General features: G+C 33.9%; 1 protein-coding gene across 15 annotated transcripts in view; it reads right to left on the bottom strand.

Annotated features, from left to right (window-relative positions):
• Positions 1 to 16,264, bottom strand: part of LOC103103968 (tigger transposable element-derived protein 1-like) — a 71,708-nt gene that overhangs the window by 21,591 nt on the left and 33,853 nt on the right. For 4 of the 15 annotated variants that reach the window (XM_056812182.1, XM_007474712.3, XM_007474711.3 and 1 more), the window contains one exon: positions 2,816 to 7,348. The exons of 4 other annotated variants lie outside the window; for them this stretch is intronic. In XM_056812182.1, the coding sequence (XP_056668160.1) occupies positions 7,296 to 7,348 (53 nt within the window). In that variant the 3' untranslated portion in view covers positions 2,816 to 7,295. Of the gene's footprint in view, positions 1 to 2,815; positions 7,349 to 16,264 lie in introns of those variants that run through there. 7 more of the 15 variants (XR_008915282.1, XR_458164.3, XR_001627980.2 and 4 more) reach the window with 7 other exon arrangements.

Genomic DNA, 16,264 nt, shown 5'->3' on the forward strand with positions numbered 1-16,264 from the left:
TAGGACCTCATGAAAATTTTCTTGATGCTGTGAAATGCCCAAAGAAATCATCACACAAACTCTCTTTATTCATACCATTTAGGCAGTGTGTTACTTTGTAAGAGTGATGGAACTGGATTTAGAAGATCAGGGTTCAAATTCCAGTTCTAGTACTTATGCGAGACATTGAACAAGTAGTGTAAACTCTTTTTGGTTTCCAAACTTTTTTTTTGAAGAACTGCTACTATTTTGAAGATATTGTCTATTATGTATTCTATCTGCTTTATCACTCATTTCTTCTTTGAATTCTGACTTTTGATCTAATTTCCATCCTATTCTGGAGTTTCTTACTGTTGTGTGATTATCTTTGGAAATTTATAGAATATAATGACTTGCTATCTTTTCACAAGTGTCTTTTGGTTCTTTTAAGCATAACATTGATTCATAGTGCTATATATCCTTTACAGAATCTTTGTTCATTTCTTTTCTTAAAGAATATTACCATTTATCTATTTGGAAGCTGGCCTTCTACACCAAACACTTCTTTCTTGGCCTTTTTGACACCCAGTCTTTTTTCTTCTATTCACACTCACTATTTGGACCCTCACCTTTTTGCCTCTATGGTTACTATTTTCCTGCCCAGAATACTGAAGATGGGACATCTTCATCTCAAGTTGAAAGATGTAGGGGTCTAGTTGGTACTTTGCCCCACATAAACTCTACCATAGAAAAACTAACCCCTGCTAGGTTTCTATGTCACCTCCATTCTAATCTTTGCACTGTGGAAATGCCCTTGGCACACATACTTTCCCCCTCTTACATTTACATCCAATTCCATCACATAGCTCAATTGCATCAATCTTTCCACCTTTTACAGAGGATGAAGCTTAGACAGAGTCATGACTGTGAGTGGAACAGAGGATCTATAATCTGAACTTAACCTATAGGCCATTTGAATTTTTTTTCCTCTGGATAGTAACCCAAATCTGAGTTTTCAGGTTTAAAAAATTACAATGTATGGTGATATTTCCATTTTCTTACTACAGTTTTAATTACATCATTTTGGAGTAAGGTAAGAGAAATTTTGAAAACAATTATACTGCCAACTTGTCAACATGTGATCCATAGGGATGACTAGTCTTGTACTGACAAAAATAAAGGAAGAGTACCTGGAGAGGCATATAAGGCTCATATATGGATTCAATAAATATATTAAAAATGATACTCCAAAAATTAACTTATTAATTCATTTAATACCAAGTTTTCTTGATAGAATTAGTTTAAATCATTTTGAAATTCTTATGGAAAAAATAGTTCAAGAGATGTTAAATATTTAGGAATAGGTCAGACTAATATAATAAAAATGATATTACCTAAATTAATTTATACTTAATTGTTAAGACTAATCAAACATTCAACATTCTTCATTAAACTTGAGTTGTGAGAAAAATTAAGGGAGCCTCCCATTACTAGATCTTGTTAACTTTTAATTATTTGAACTGGTTAATAAATATAAGAAAAAAAGTATGTAGAACATACTAGATAAGCAAGTCTAGAAGTACACAGAATAACTCAGAATTCAATAAACCCAAGAATACAAATTATTGGGGAAGGATTCTGTTTGACAAAAACTACTGAGAAACTACAATGCAATTCCTGGAGAAAAAAAAAAGACTTAGACAATTATCAACAAACTCCTAAAGAATACATACAAATATAAAAGGTTTTGGGAAAATGAGAATGTATAAAGAAAGAATTTGTAATTTCTTAGTAGACAAGTCCAAGGGAGTTGCCTGAGGCACACAGTAGCTTAAGGGGCTTGCCTATAGTACCATAATAAAGCATCAGAAATGGGATTTAGATTATGGATTTTTTATTAATAGCCTCCTATAAATTATACCATGTTTTTATGAAAATATAAAACAAATCATGTAGAAAGTATATAGAAAAAATATGACAATATCTTTCAGAATTATGATGGGGAAAACTTCTATCCAGATAAGAGATGGAGGCCATCATCATCTAAGAAACATTTAAGAGCACTATGCTAAATGCTAAGAATACAAAGAAAAAGCAAAAATGGTTTCAACTTTCGTGAAACTTTTGTTCTAGTATGGGGCATACATAACATGTACATGTATGGATATATTTAGAAAAATACACAGACAAGTAGGTGGCACAATGGATAGAGCATTGGGATTGGAATTAGGAAGATTCATCTTCAGGAGTTCAAATCTGGATTCAGATATACATGAGCTGTGTGATCTTAGGCAAGTCACTTAGCTCTGTTTGCCTAAGTTTCCTCATCTGTAAAATGAGCTGAAGGAAATGAAAACTACCCTCAAATCTTTGCCAAGAAAATCCTAAATGGAGTCACAAAGAGTTGGACTCAACTGAAATGTGCCTGAACAATACAGATACATACATATATATCTAAGATACAAGAAAATAAATGGAGGAGAAGCACAGGCAGGATGATGAAAAGGAAAGCCCTCCTGGTGTGATAGAGGCTGGCACTAGAGATAAAATGCCAGACTGAAGAGTATGTGAAATCGATCACCTTGACGGGGGAGGGGCCCTAGGAGTGAGATCTGGAGGAGGGAAGACTCTGGTGAGGAGAGCAGTGAGGGTCTCTCCGTCTTGACAGCCTCTATCACACTGCAGAAGGTGGCACTTCAGCTGATTCTTGAAGGAAGGTAAGAATTCCAGAAGGTAAAGCTAAGGAAGAAGAGCAGTCTAAGAATGGGGGATAGCCAGGATCAAAGGTATTGATCCTGCATGCATAAGAATAACAGTAAACAGATGTGGCAAATAAAATACTGAGGCAAAATTCTTGGCATGAAAAATCAATTTATTAACTAGGTTAGAAATAATTGATGGTGAGTGATCTCTCTTTGTTGACCAAAGACAGAGATGTAGGGTCTTGGATCCTCTTAAATGCACCTGTCTTCCTATTAGTACATTACTGGGCCCTCTTGTGACCAGAAAATAGCAACTCTAATTAGTGGACACTTAATAAGGAAGTGAACTAAGAACTCTCAGTCCCTCCTGATTACCCCATTGTGAATGCAAGGAGGTCAACTGAAAAGGTGCCTTTGTTATGAGATTTCAGTAGCCCCTAGCCATGTGGGCAAAGAAAACCACTTCACTCTGTTTAGGTTTCCCCTTCCTAATCCAAGTCTCCCCAAACCTCAATGAAGGGAACAAGGACAGAAGTTCATACTTCTGGGAGAGGGATATAACTTAAGTTGGGTCCTATTTACAAACAGAACTCATGTTCCCAGTTGTGTGAGGCCCAGCCCAACCTAGTTAATAAGGAGTTGCCTTAAGTGTAGGAATGCAATGACATTCCTAGGACTGGCTAGGGAGAGGCTTCTCTTTAGTGTAAGAGATGGCCTTTTGACAGAAATGAGAATATTATAAATTAATAATAATAATACAATAATACATTTTTAGAATTAATTTTCCTCATTCTTCCCTCTGATTCACTGAGAGACATAGTCTTCTCAATTACTGGTATGATAAATACATCATTGATGGTTTTTAATTATGAGGCTTAGTTTTTAACTAAGCATTTTAACATGATGGGAATAATGTTAAGGGAAGGAGGGGGGGGAGAGAAACGAACCAATGCATTGACAAGAGTAGATGGGGGCAGTAAGTAAGCCTTACAACACACAGCAGAACATGGATAAGGAATGAGAGGGAAAGGTAAAGAGTCTCTTTCTTAGAAACTCATTTCATCAGTTCATCATGTCCTTAGGGCCCAGCTATTTTAGGGAGTTGTCTGGTTTCTGAGAATATCTCCCACTACAGTCATCTGTTCTTCTGGAAATCTCCCCTCTTAGGCATTCTGGAAGAGACTGGTTCTCAGAGCAGCTTCCTCTAGCAGATCTGTTTCTCCAGGTCAGGTCACTGTAGACATCTTTTTACTTCTGCTAAAATTTCTTGCAAAATAGATCTTAATAAAATTTAATACAATCACTTAATTTTGTTTTGTCAATAACTAGGTTATGTGGTAAGAAATAGTTCAAACTTTATGGTTCAAATCCTACTAATAATAGTTATGAGAACATCAAATTAGGAACCACAACACTAGAAAATGTGCATTTTCCCTTATTCCATGCTGCATCTATCCTTATCTAAACAAGATGTTTCACTTAGAAATTTCCAACAATAGGCTGAAGGAAGAATTTATAACAATCTATGAAGATCTGACTTGTAGAATGATACCTTCTAGAGTTCATCTATTTTATTCTTCACCTTGGATACAAGTCTCAGAAAGGGAATAAACTTCACCTATAAAAGACTTGTAATGTATATTAGCAAATTATTATGTTGGAATATTTATGTTGGAAAATTATTATGTTGGAATATCTAGAAAATTTAAATAACTGAAAGATCAGAAAATTCTGAACCCAACTTTTAAAACATTAGAACATGATCAAGGACTTTATATTCCATTAGAAAAAATATATTTGACATATATAATCATCTAATCTTGCTATTTTCTCTTAAAATTTTTTCTTCATTTACTACAGTTATTCACACTTTTAGCTGCTTATTCCCCCCTTTTGAAGGATAAGATGCTACTCAAGAACTCATGAATGACACACTTAGTAAGCAGGTGAGTTCTATGCTTAAGTTAAATGGTCACACAAATGAATTTATCCCAAAGATGCTTATTTTACTACAATTTTAAGAAAATATTTGGAATAGGTTGTATAAATAGACTAGTAAATTATTCAAATTGTCTATAGTAAAGCATATTCAGTTACTAACTATGCTCAAAACCTTGTATAATTTGCTTGCATTTCAGAGCATCCATATATATATATATATGTTAGTCCTGTATTAAATAACAAATCTAAGTAAAATTGGATCTCTTTGAGGTAAGATAAGATAGGCCACTAAATCACTCTTCTCTAAAATAATTATGGTAAAATTCTTACAACACAGAAAAGAAAATATTTAACTTCACTAAATAATAAAATTATATCCTCACTTAATAAATCCTACATCATTGTCTAATTATTCCCATACCATTCTGAGACATTTGAGCACCTTATCTTATGCATGAATAAATTTAATTTGTAAAAAGACAGATGAAAAGTCCAAATACACATCTACTTAGTTATTTATAGGGAATGAAAAAGACTATAACTTTAGGCTGAATAGCTTAGCTCTTATATACTTGTATCTTATTATAATAGGTTGGCTGTGTTCTAGCCTTAGGCTATGAGATAAAGATTTAGTATTGTGTTTATATATTTTTTTACTTATCGCCTACTATGATTATAGAAAGTTGCTATAAAAGGGAAAGGAAGGACACACATGGCTATAGTAAGGAAAAGATAGCTTGTGTCAATTCCAGGCAAGAGATATATAGGTGGCCAAATGCGTTGACAAAAATAATCACAGTCAGGTTTAGAATTAGTCAGCTGGGAAAATTTTACATTCAAAAGGAAATGTCATAACAGGGAAATCAAGTAAGGAGAGTCCTACCTCAGCCCATATCAAAAATTTCTCTCCCCAGCTTTCTCTTGAGATAGAACTTCACCTGTAGTTCGCAGCTGTCACTCACCCCAATATGCGGGCATTACAGATAATGATCATACCTGGAATCAGACTCAGATAGAATAATAGCAATTATAGTCCCATAAGATTTAACCTTAAACAGGAAGTTTCATTAATCCTGATTTGGGCTAGATATAAATTACTCTAATAATGTTATAATAATATCAGTTATCAACAAAAAGAATCAGGTTTTAAAATTTTATTTATGTCCTTTTCTTTCTTTTCTTTTTTTCTTCTTTTCCTTGAATCTAGGCTAATCCTGGTATAAATATCTATAATTAGAAACTAAAAAATAATTATGTTCTAGAGTTATATTATGTAATTAAGATTTTGCTCCCCAGGGACTCTATCTCCCAGTATCCCATTTATGTATCTACATTATCTAACTAATGTAGGGAAGATAAAAATTTTGTGTAGCTCCACCCTCTCCCTCTGCTCCTAGGACCGCAACTGGGGCAGTTGGGTGAGTGCCAGGAAGGAGAAGTTTACTCATGTGGCTTTACTCAGGTTTTTTACTTTTGTTCTTGTATTTCTTCTACTTCAAGTGGTTATTAATAAATCTTATAAAATATAATACTTAGAGTTATTGGATATTAGTTTAAAATTTACATTACCTAGATGGTGAATATATGATTGCTGTAAACCTCCAAGTTAACAGATCTTCGTCTTTTATTATACTTTAAAGTAAAAATCAAACTTTAAGACTAGAGTTTGTTAAGAGTAAGTTGGTCAGGGACAACTAAGTGGCTTAGTGGCTAGAGAGCCAGGTCTAGAGTTGGAAGGAACAAGGTTCAAATCTGGCCTCAGATAATTCTTAGTTGTGTGACTCCTGGAGGAAGTCACTTAACCCAGCTGCCTAGCCCTTATCACTTTTCAGCCTTAGAATCAATACTTAGTATCAATTTTAAGACATTAGAGGTTCGGGGAAAAAAAAGACTAAACTGGTTAAAAATGTAACTTTAGTAAGCCTCCAAATTATAAATCCACTCCAGATATATCTTTAGAATTCAGTCTTAGACTATAAAGAAATTCCTAATTTCTTCCCCCTCTTGTGTTTGAAATGGGAGAAGGGAAATTTTACAGTGCAGCAAGCTCCTGAACAGAGCTTTGGTCTTAAGCAAACAAGGAAATTTTACAAGGTCTTTACTGTGTACTTTTCCCCACACAGTAATTATCAATGTTCACTTTAAAAATACTTATATAAATACTTGACAAGTTTTAACATCATGACAATAATTCCTAATAATTTCATGAACAAACTCAATTTTCCTAAGTGATAGCCAAATAATCTTAGCTGAAACTTAACTATGTAAATTTCCAGTTTCAGTAGTTCAGAATATTACAAAATGTGATCAGCAGGACTGATAAAATAACAAAATAGTTTTCAGTTAATTTTTTTTACCTTCTTTTAACAGTTCAGTTCACAATATAATAGCATCCAGATTAAAAGAGAAGCTTATCAGATGGAGCAGTAAACAAACTCAGTACTGATCAGATGATATTTAGTTAGATGTATTTCCAAATTACCTACCACAGAAAATCATTCATTCTATCACATAATGTTTTAATGCTACTAAACAAATTTAGATGGAGCTTACCTCCTTAAGATAAAATGGTATGAGCTGATTTATAAACTTTACAATTCTACCTAGCTGGGAACTAGGATCTATTTTGACCAGAATACTAAAGCTCTTCTGTCTCTGAATCGAGCAGTTCTCAGGTTTTAGAATTACTGAACCTTAAATCATATCACCAGCAGAGAAATCAGGTCCATTAACAAGTCTCAAACATCCTATCAGATAAAGAAATGAAAAAAAATTGAGACTATTATTATAATATCAAGGAAATAAAATATGCTTAAGAAAAATGATAAGCAGATTTGAGGCACTCTGTCAACTGGGTTTATAATCAAATAGTATCAATTTACAAGATAAATTGTTTTTCTACCAATGCTGATATTATCAAATTTCACAATATATGTTTACTTTTGCATTTGCAGAACTGGCAAATATATATATATAAATCTTGACCAGTTTAATTTCATGCCTATAATTATTAGGTTAGTGTAAAATAAACTGGGCTAAGTAAACTGGGCTAAATATCATAAGCTATTGCTTTTTAAATCTCTTACTTTAAGATTTTACATAAAAAATGGATTTTTGGCCTAAGTAGAAATCTCTAAGGAATTTAATCTGATGACAGCAGGGAAAGGACCCTCTGAAGTACTTAAATAGTTTTTACAGAACACAAAGAAGATTAATATAATGACTCTCAAGTTGCACAATTTAAGAAATATGTAGAATAGAGGCCTGAAGATCACAATAGTCAACATCTATATACTTGAGAGTAGTATGAAGCAAGGCCTAATGCTAAGCACATTACAATAAGTTTATTATAAATGATCTGGAAAGGTGCTTTTGACTATTAGAAACTAATCTAATTTCACTTGTGGCCAACTAAGAAATTAAGCAGTGTGTTGTAATGGACCACTGTACTTCAACCTGAGCCTGGGGCTATATCTTGAAGTATGTTAGTCTTCTGCAAGTCTAGCACTCAACAGTATTTCTTAAGCCTAATTACTTCAAATTGTTAGCAAGGTTGGTAAGATCTTACTAGTTTCTGTATTTCTAAAGAGATAAAAAAAATTGTCAGTCTTTTAACAATTAAGTTTATAACCAAAGAGACTCAAAGAAGAGTTCACTTTTCTAACAATACTTTCTAATACAATGGATTAACACATTTACATTAAGCACTATTTTCATAAAGATAACAAATTGGTAAGCTATGGTAATTAGACTTAAGATCACACTGCTAACAAATTTCCTTAAGCATGCATTTTCCCAAAACTTTGTCCTATGCCAAATAGCAAAGTAAATCTGATTGATCATATTTATCATAATTGGAGAACATATTCCACTTAAAATGAGACCAGAATGAATTCAATTACACCTGGATCTCTATTCACAAATGGTATCAAACAGAATACTAAAGTAATAATTTCAATTTTTTAGTATTATTCTTTACATGGCCAATTATTTCAAGCCCTCCATAAATCCTATGATTTTTAGTTATTTAAAGTAGCATTCTTGTTGTTTTTTTTTTTACTAATTTACCAAAGTTCTCCTAATACAGGGATCCTAAAACCACATTCTGATTTAGAATTGGGATCTATTTTGACCAAATCAAAATTAATATATAGTAGTTTTTTATAACTATTAAGAGCACAATGTAAAATCTCAAAAAATTCTGGCAGAAATCTAAAGATTGAGAGCTCACTGTCATCACTTAGCTCATTCTTAAAGACAGTGACACACTTAGTTTGCTATCATTTTTATCTATTTAAAGTACTGAAAAGAGTCTAACTAAATTCTTGAAACATGAAATGACTCATATCCTTATTTCAGAAAACTTCCTCAAACTTTTCTCAACATGCTTGAACTTCCTTCATTTTCCTCTCTACACACACACACACACACACACACACACACCCTTCCAAAGGTCTTGAAAGAGCACATCTTTCTTATGCCCTTCATTATTCTTCTCCTAAACCTTCCCTTATTTCCTCAAGTCCTATATTATTCATTTTCTAATTGTATCTCAGACTATATTTAGTCTTCTAAATTTCTTTGATAATTTTTTTCTATTTTAAAATTTTATTTAATTAATGAAGAATATTTTTCCATGGTTACATGATTCATGTTCTTTCCTTTCCTGCCTCTCTCCCCACTCCTGAAGGACTAGGCAATTCCACTGGGTTTAAATGTATCATTGTTTAAAACCTATTTCCATATCATTAATATTTGCAATTGAGTGATCATTTAGAGTCCTCATCCCCAATCACATCCTCATTGAACCATGTGACCAATCATATTTTTTCCTTCTGCATTTCTACTCCCACAGTTCTTTCTGTGGATGTGGATAGTGTTCTTTCTCCTAAGTTCCTCAGAATTGTCCTGGGTGATTGCATTAATGGTGGTAGAGAAGTCCATTACATTCGATTGTGCCACAGTGTATCAGTCTCTGTGTGTAATGTTCTCCTGGTTCTGTTCCTTTTGCTCTGCATCAATTCCTGGAAATCTTCCCAGTTCATACGGAATTCCGCCAGTTCATTGTTCCTTTTAGTACAATAATATTCCATCACCATCAGATACCACAATTTATTCAGCCACTCCCCAAACAATGGACACTCCCCCATTTTCCAATTTCTTGCCACCACAAAGAGCACAGCTATAAATATTTTTGTACATGTATTTTTCCTTATCTCTCTGGGGTACAAACCCAGCAGTGGTATGGCTGGACCAAAGGGCAGGCAGTATTTAAAGCCCTTTAGGCATAATTCCAAATTGCCTTCCAGAATGGTTATATCAATTCACAACTCCAGCAGCAATGCATTAATGTCCCAATTTTGCCACATTCCCTCCAACATTTATTACTTTCCTTTGCTGTCATATTGGCTGATCTGCTAGGTGTGAGGTGGTACGTTAGAGTTATTTTGATTTGCATTTCTCTAATTATGAGAGATTTAGGATGCTTTTTTGATGTGCTTAACGATAGTTTTGATTTTGTTTCCTGAAAACTGCCTATTCATGTCCCTTGCCCATTTATCAATCGGGAAATGCCTTGATTTTTTGTACAAGTGATCTAGCTCCTTGTAAATTTGAGAAATCAGACATTTGTCAGAGGTTTTTGTTATATATATATTTTTTTTCAATTTGTTGCTTCCTTTCTAATTTTGGTTGCATTGGTTTTGTTTGTACAAAACCTTTTTAATTTAATGTAATCAAAATTATTCATTTTATATTTTGTAATACTCTCTATCTCTTGTTTGGTTTTAAATTCTTTCCCATAGATCTGACAGGTATACTATTCTTTGTTCACTTAATTTACTTATACTTTTCTTTATATTTAAGTCATTTGCCCATTCAGAATTTATCTTGGTATAGGGTGTGAGATGTTGATCTAAACCTAATCATTCCCATACTGTTTTCAAATTTTTCCAGCAGTTTTTGTCAAACAATGGGTTCTTATCCCAAAAGCTGGGATCTTTGTGCTTATCATATACTACTATCTTGCTGAAGACATTTACCCCAAGTCTATTCCATTGATCCTTCCTTCAGTTTCTTAGCCAGTACCACATCGTTTTGACGATCACTGTTTTATAGTATAGTTTAAGATCTGGTACGGCTAGACACCTGTCCACATTTTTTTTTTCATTAGTTCCCTTGATATTCTTGATCTTTCATTCTTCCAAAAGAACTTTGTTATAATTTTTTTCTAATTCAATAAAAAAAGTTTCTTGGTAGTTTGATAAGTATGGCACTGAATAAGTAAATTAATTTGGGTAGGATTGTTACTTTTATCGTATTAGCTCATCCTACCCATGAGAAGTTAATGTTTTTCCAATTATTTAGATCGTTTTAATTGTGTGGAAAGTGTTTAGTAGTTGTGTTCATATAATTCCTGTGTTTGTCTTGACAAATAGATTCCTAAGTATTTTATATTGTCTAAGGCAGCGGTTCTCAACCTCTCAATTTGTAGCAATGAGAATACATAATGCATATCTAGTATTTACATTCCGAATCAAAACTGTAGCAAAATTACAGTTTTCAAGTAGCCACCAAAATAATTTTTTGGTTTGGGGTCACTGCAACATAAGGAACTGTATTGCGGGGTCATGGCATTAGAAAGGTTGAGAACCACTGGTCTAGGGTGTTTTAAATGGAATTTCTCTTTCTAACTCTTGCTGCTGGGTTGTGTTGGAGATATATAGAAATGCTGATGATTTATGTGGGTTTATTTTGCATCCTGCAACTTTGCTAAAATTGTTGATTATTTCCACTAGCTTTTTAGTTAATTTCTACAAAGAGTGATAGTTTAGTCTCCTTATTGTCTACTTTAATAACTTCAATTTCTTTTTCTTCTCTAATTGCTACTGCTAGCACTTCTAGTACAATCTTAAATAATAGAGGTGATAATGGGCATCCTTGCTTCACTCCTGATCTTATTGGGAAGGCTTCTAACTTATCCCCATTGCAGATAATGCTTGCTGATAGATTTAAATATATACTGTTTATTATTTTTAGGAAAGGCCCATCTATTCCTATACTTTCTAGTATTTTCTTTTTTTTTCTAAACCCTTACCTTCCGTCTTGGAGTCAATACTGTGTATTGGCTCCAAGGCAGAAGAGTGGTAAGGGCTAGGCAATGGGGGTCAAATGACTTGCCCAGGGTCACACAGCTAGGAAGTAGCTGAGGCCAGATTTGAACCTAGGACCTCCCGTCTCTAGGCCTGGCTCCCAATCCACTGAGCAACCCAGCTGCCCCCTCTAGTATTTTCAATAGGAATGAATTGTTGTATTTTGTCAAAGGCTTTTTCTGCATCTATTGAGATAATCATGTGATTTCTGTTGGTTTGGTTGCTATATGTGGATGGTTTCCTAATATTAACCATCCTTGCGTTCCTTGTATAAATTCCACCTGATCATAATGGATAATCCTCATGATCACTTGGGGGAGTCTTTTTGCTAGTATGCTATTTAAGATTTTTGCATCATGTTCATTAAGGAGATTGGTCTGTAGTTTTATGTTTTTGGTCTACCTGGCTTTGGAATCAGTACCTTATTTGTGCCATGAAAGGAATTTGGTAAAACTCCTTCTTTGCTTATTTTGTCAAATACTTTGTACAATACTGGGATTAGTTTTCTTTAAATGTCTGATAGAATTCACTTGTGAATCCATCTGGTCCTGGGGATTTTTTCTTAGGGAGTTCCTTGATGGCTTGTTCAATTTCTTTTTTGGAGATGTGTGAAATTTAGATTACTCCACCCTACTTAGATCTTACTTTATGGTGAAGATAAAATTGTAATCTCCTGATTGAACAATGAAGGTACTTAGTTCTTACTTTATAGTGAAGTTAGAACTTTAAGCTAAGTCTATTTTAAGATCTTAATACAAAAAGGTGTTAAGTAACTATAAAGGGTAAATTAATCACAAAAAGGTTAAGTAACTAACAAAAGGTGAACTTAACAAAGAAGTGTTAAGTAACTCAAAAGATATAATCTAATCAAAGATGAAAACTAAAGAGGAGACACAAGAGTAAAAGGTCTATATATTTTGCATCACTTCCTCTTTTCAGTACCTTTTGGTGGCGGAGAGGTGGCTGGTGGCAGCCTTACAGCATGTTGGCGAGGCTATGGCTATTGTCCGGTTCGGTGGTGAGTTTCTGGTTGAGTTTTTCCTCCTTTACTTTCCAAACTTCTTAGAAGCCTCTCATCTCCTTCAGAGACCTAGTGGCAGAGATCTTGAACTCCCCCTGGCACAGGCCAGGTGGGAGAAATCCTATACCCTCTTCCCTCTATATTAATTAAAATTACCATAAATTTCCAGACTGACTTGGGTATTTATTTGGGATTTTCCTCTGGCAACCAATTAATTTCTATTTTAAGACACAACCCTAAAATTATCTTTACAGTTAGGATTGTTTAAGTATTCAATTTCCTCTTTTGTTAATCTAGGCAATTTATGTTTTTGTAAATATTCGCCCATTTCACCTAAATTGTCATATTTGTTGCCATATAAATGGGCAAAATAGTTCTTAATAATTACCTTAACTTCTTCATCATTAGAGGTGAGGTCTCCCTTTTCATCTTTGATACTGTTAATTTGATTTTTTTTCTTTTCTTAATTAACCAGTATTTTATCTTATTTGTTTTTCAAAGTACCAGTTCCTAGATTTATTAATAATTCTTTTACTTTTAATTTTATTAATTTTTCCTTTGATTTTTTAGAATTTCCAATGTAGTTTTTATTTGGGGATTTTTAGTTTATTCTCTAATTTTTGAAGTTGAATGCCCAATTCATTGACCTTTTCCCTCTCTGATTTATTGATATATGCACTCAGGGATATAAATTTTCTCAACTACTGTTTTGGCTGCATCCCATAGATTTTGATATGTTGTTTCCTCATTGTCATTCTAATTTCCAATTAATTTTTGATTTGCCTCTCCATGTACCCTTACTAATTATAATTTTTATTGCATTATGATCTGAAAAAGTTGCATTTATTATTTCTGTTTTTTTGCATTTGATTGCAATGTTTTTCTGCCCTAATCATGTTCAATCTTTGTGAATGTACCATATGCTGAAGAGGTGTATTCCTTTTTGTCATTATTTATTTTTCTTTATATATCTATTAACTAATTTTTCTAAGATTTTGTTCACATCTCTTACTTATTTTTTGGTTTGATTTATTTAGATCTGATAGAGGAAGGTTCAGTTCTCCCATTAGTATAGTTTTATTATCTATTTTCTCCTTAAGCTCCAATAGTTTCTCCTTTAAAAATCTGGATGCTATATACCATTTGTGTACTGATATTTCTTCATTGTCTATATTATCTTATATCGGGATGTAGTTCCTTTCCCTATCTCTTTTAATTAGATCTATTTTTACTTTGGCTTTGTCAGATATCATGATTGTGACTTCTGCCTTCTTTTTATCAGTTGATGCCCAATAAATTTTGCTCCAGTCTCTTACCTTTACCTTGTGTGTGTCTACTTGTCTCATGTGTGTTTCTTGTAGACAACATATGGTAGGATTTTGGTTTCTAATCCACTCTATCTGCTTCTGTTTTATGGGTGAGTTCATCCCATTCACATTCAGTTATGATTACTGCCTGTGTATTCCCCATCATTTTGACTTCCTCTTTTAGTTCTACTCATTCCTCTTTCACAATTTCCTTTCACACCAGTATTTTGCTTTTAATCAGTCTACTTTCCTCCCTACCCCCTCCCTTCTTATTCCCCTCTTATTTTTCTTTAAGGTCTATTAATTGCACCCTCTCCTTTCCTTTCCCTCCATTTTAATACTCCTTGTCCCACTCCCCCACCCTTTGTTATTTCCTTTCAGCTTTCCTGTAGGGTAAGACAGAATTCTATACCCCAATAGATCTAGCTGCTCTTCCCTCTCAGAAGTGATTCCACTGAAAGTAAGGTTTAAGTATTACCTATTACCACTATCTTCCTTTCCTTCTTATAATATAATAGTATTATCCTCCTGCCCCACATGCCCCTTTATGTGGAATAATTTATCCTATTTTTCTTCTTCCTTTAAGTTTCTCTTAGTGCCATCCTCTATCCCCCTTTGTTACATGTCATCTTAAAAAACTTAGTACCACAACCTCTGTAACCTTACTGAAGCCCTTAAAATCCTCCCACCCACTTGTTTATATTTTTATGGTTCTCTTGAATTTTGTATTTGGACATCAAATTTTCCATTTAGTTCTGGTCTTTTCTTTAGAAATGCTTGGAAATATTCTATTTTATTAAATGCCCATACTTTCCCCTAAAAATACATAGTCAGTTTTGATGGGTAGGTAATTCTTGGTTGTGGACCCAATTCTCTTGCCTTCCTGAATGTCATATTCCAAGCTTTGTGGTCCTTTGGTGTGGAGGCTGCCAGATCCTGTGTAATCATGATGGGCTCTTTAATATCTGAATTATCTCTTTCAGGCTGTTTGCAATATTTTCTACTTGGCTGGGAAGCTCTTGAATTTGGCTATTACATTCCTGGGGGCTGTCTTTTGAAGATTTAATGTAGGGGGCAATCTATGGACTCTTTCAATGTCTATTTTGCCCTCTTGTTCAAGAATATCAGGGCAGTTTTCTTGGATAATTTCTTATATGATGCCAAAGATTTTATTAAAAAAAATTTTTTTTTAAACCCTTATCTTCCATCTTGGAGTCAATACTGTGTACTGGCTCCAAGGCAGAAGGGTGGTAAGGGCTAGGCAATGGGGGGTCAAGTGACTTGCTCAGGGTCACACAGGTGGGAAATGTCTGAGGCCAGATTTGAACCTAGGACCTCCTGTCTCTAGGCCTGGCTCTCAATCCACTGAGCTACCCAGCTGCCCCCCAAAGCTTTAATTTTTTCACAGGCTTTCAGGTAGACTAATAATTCTCAAGTCGTCTCTCCTAGATCTGTTTTCTAAGTCAGTTGTTTTTTCAATATTTCATGTTTACTTCTATTTTGTCATTCTTTGACTTGCTTTATTAATTCTTGCTGTCTCATGAGACCATTAGCTTCTACTTGCTCAATTCTAGTCTTTAAAGACTGTTTTTCAGCTATGATTGTTTGATTTTCCTTTTTGGTTTGGTCTATCCTGTTTTTCATGGCTTCCAGCAGGTCAATTCTGGTCTCAAATTTTCTTATTACTTCATTTGATTTCTCTTTTTCCATGTGGGCAATTATGTCTTCTAAGTTGTTATTTTCTTTTTGAATTACTTTCATTTCTTTTCCCCACTTTTCTTCCCATTTTTTCTCTCTTTTTCACTTGGTTCTTGAACTCCTTTTTTAGTTCTTTGAGACCTTGTGACCAACTTCCATTTTTTAGTGAAAGTTTGGATGTATTTACTTGTTTGTCACTCTCTGCGGTTGCTTCTGTATTTTGCTCTTTTTCTTCATAGAAATTATCCAGAGTCAAAAGCTTTTTTTGCTCCTTATTTCTTTTACTACTTGTGGATTGTGGTTGCTACATGAGGGTACACCATAGATGAAAACGCACAAAGACAATTGTCATTCTCAGGCACCGAGAGACTACTACTACTACATATTGGTGGACATTGCTTTCTTAGCTTCTGTCTCACAGGGCTTTGCCTTGGTGGCATCTTCCAGTTTGTTCTTTGTGTAGCACACTTTAAAGTGTTTTTCCCT

Source organism: Monodelphis domestica, chromosome 1 (assembly GCF_027887165.1).
Source record: "Monodelphis domestica isolate mMonDom1 chromosome 1, mMonDom1.pri, whole genome shotgun sequence".
NCBI classification, from domain to species: domain Eukaryota; kingdom Metazoa; phylum Chordata; class Mammalia; order Didelphimorphia; family Didelphidae; genus Monodelphis; species Monodelphis domestica.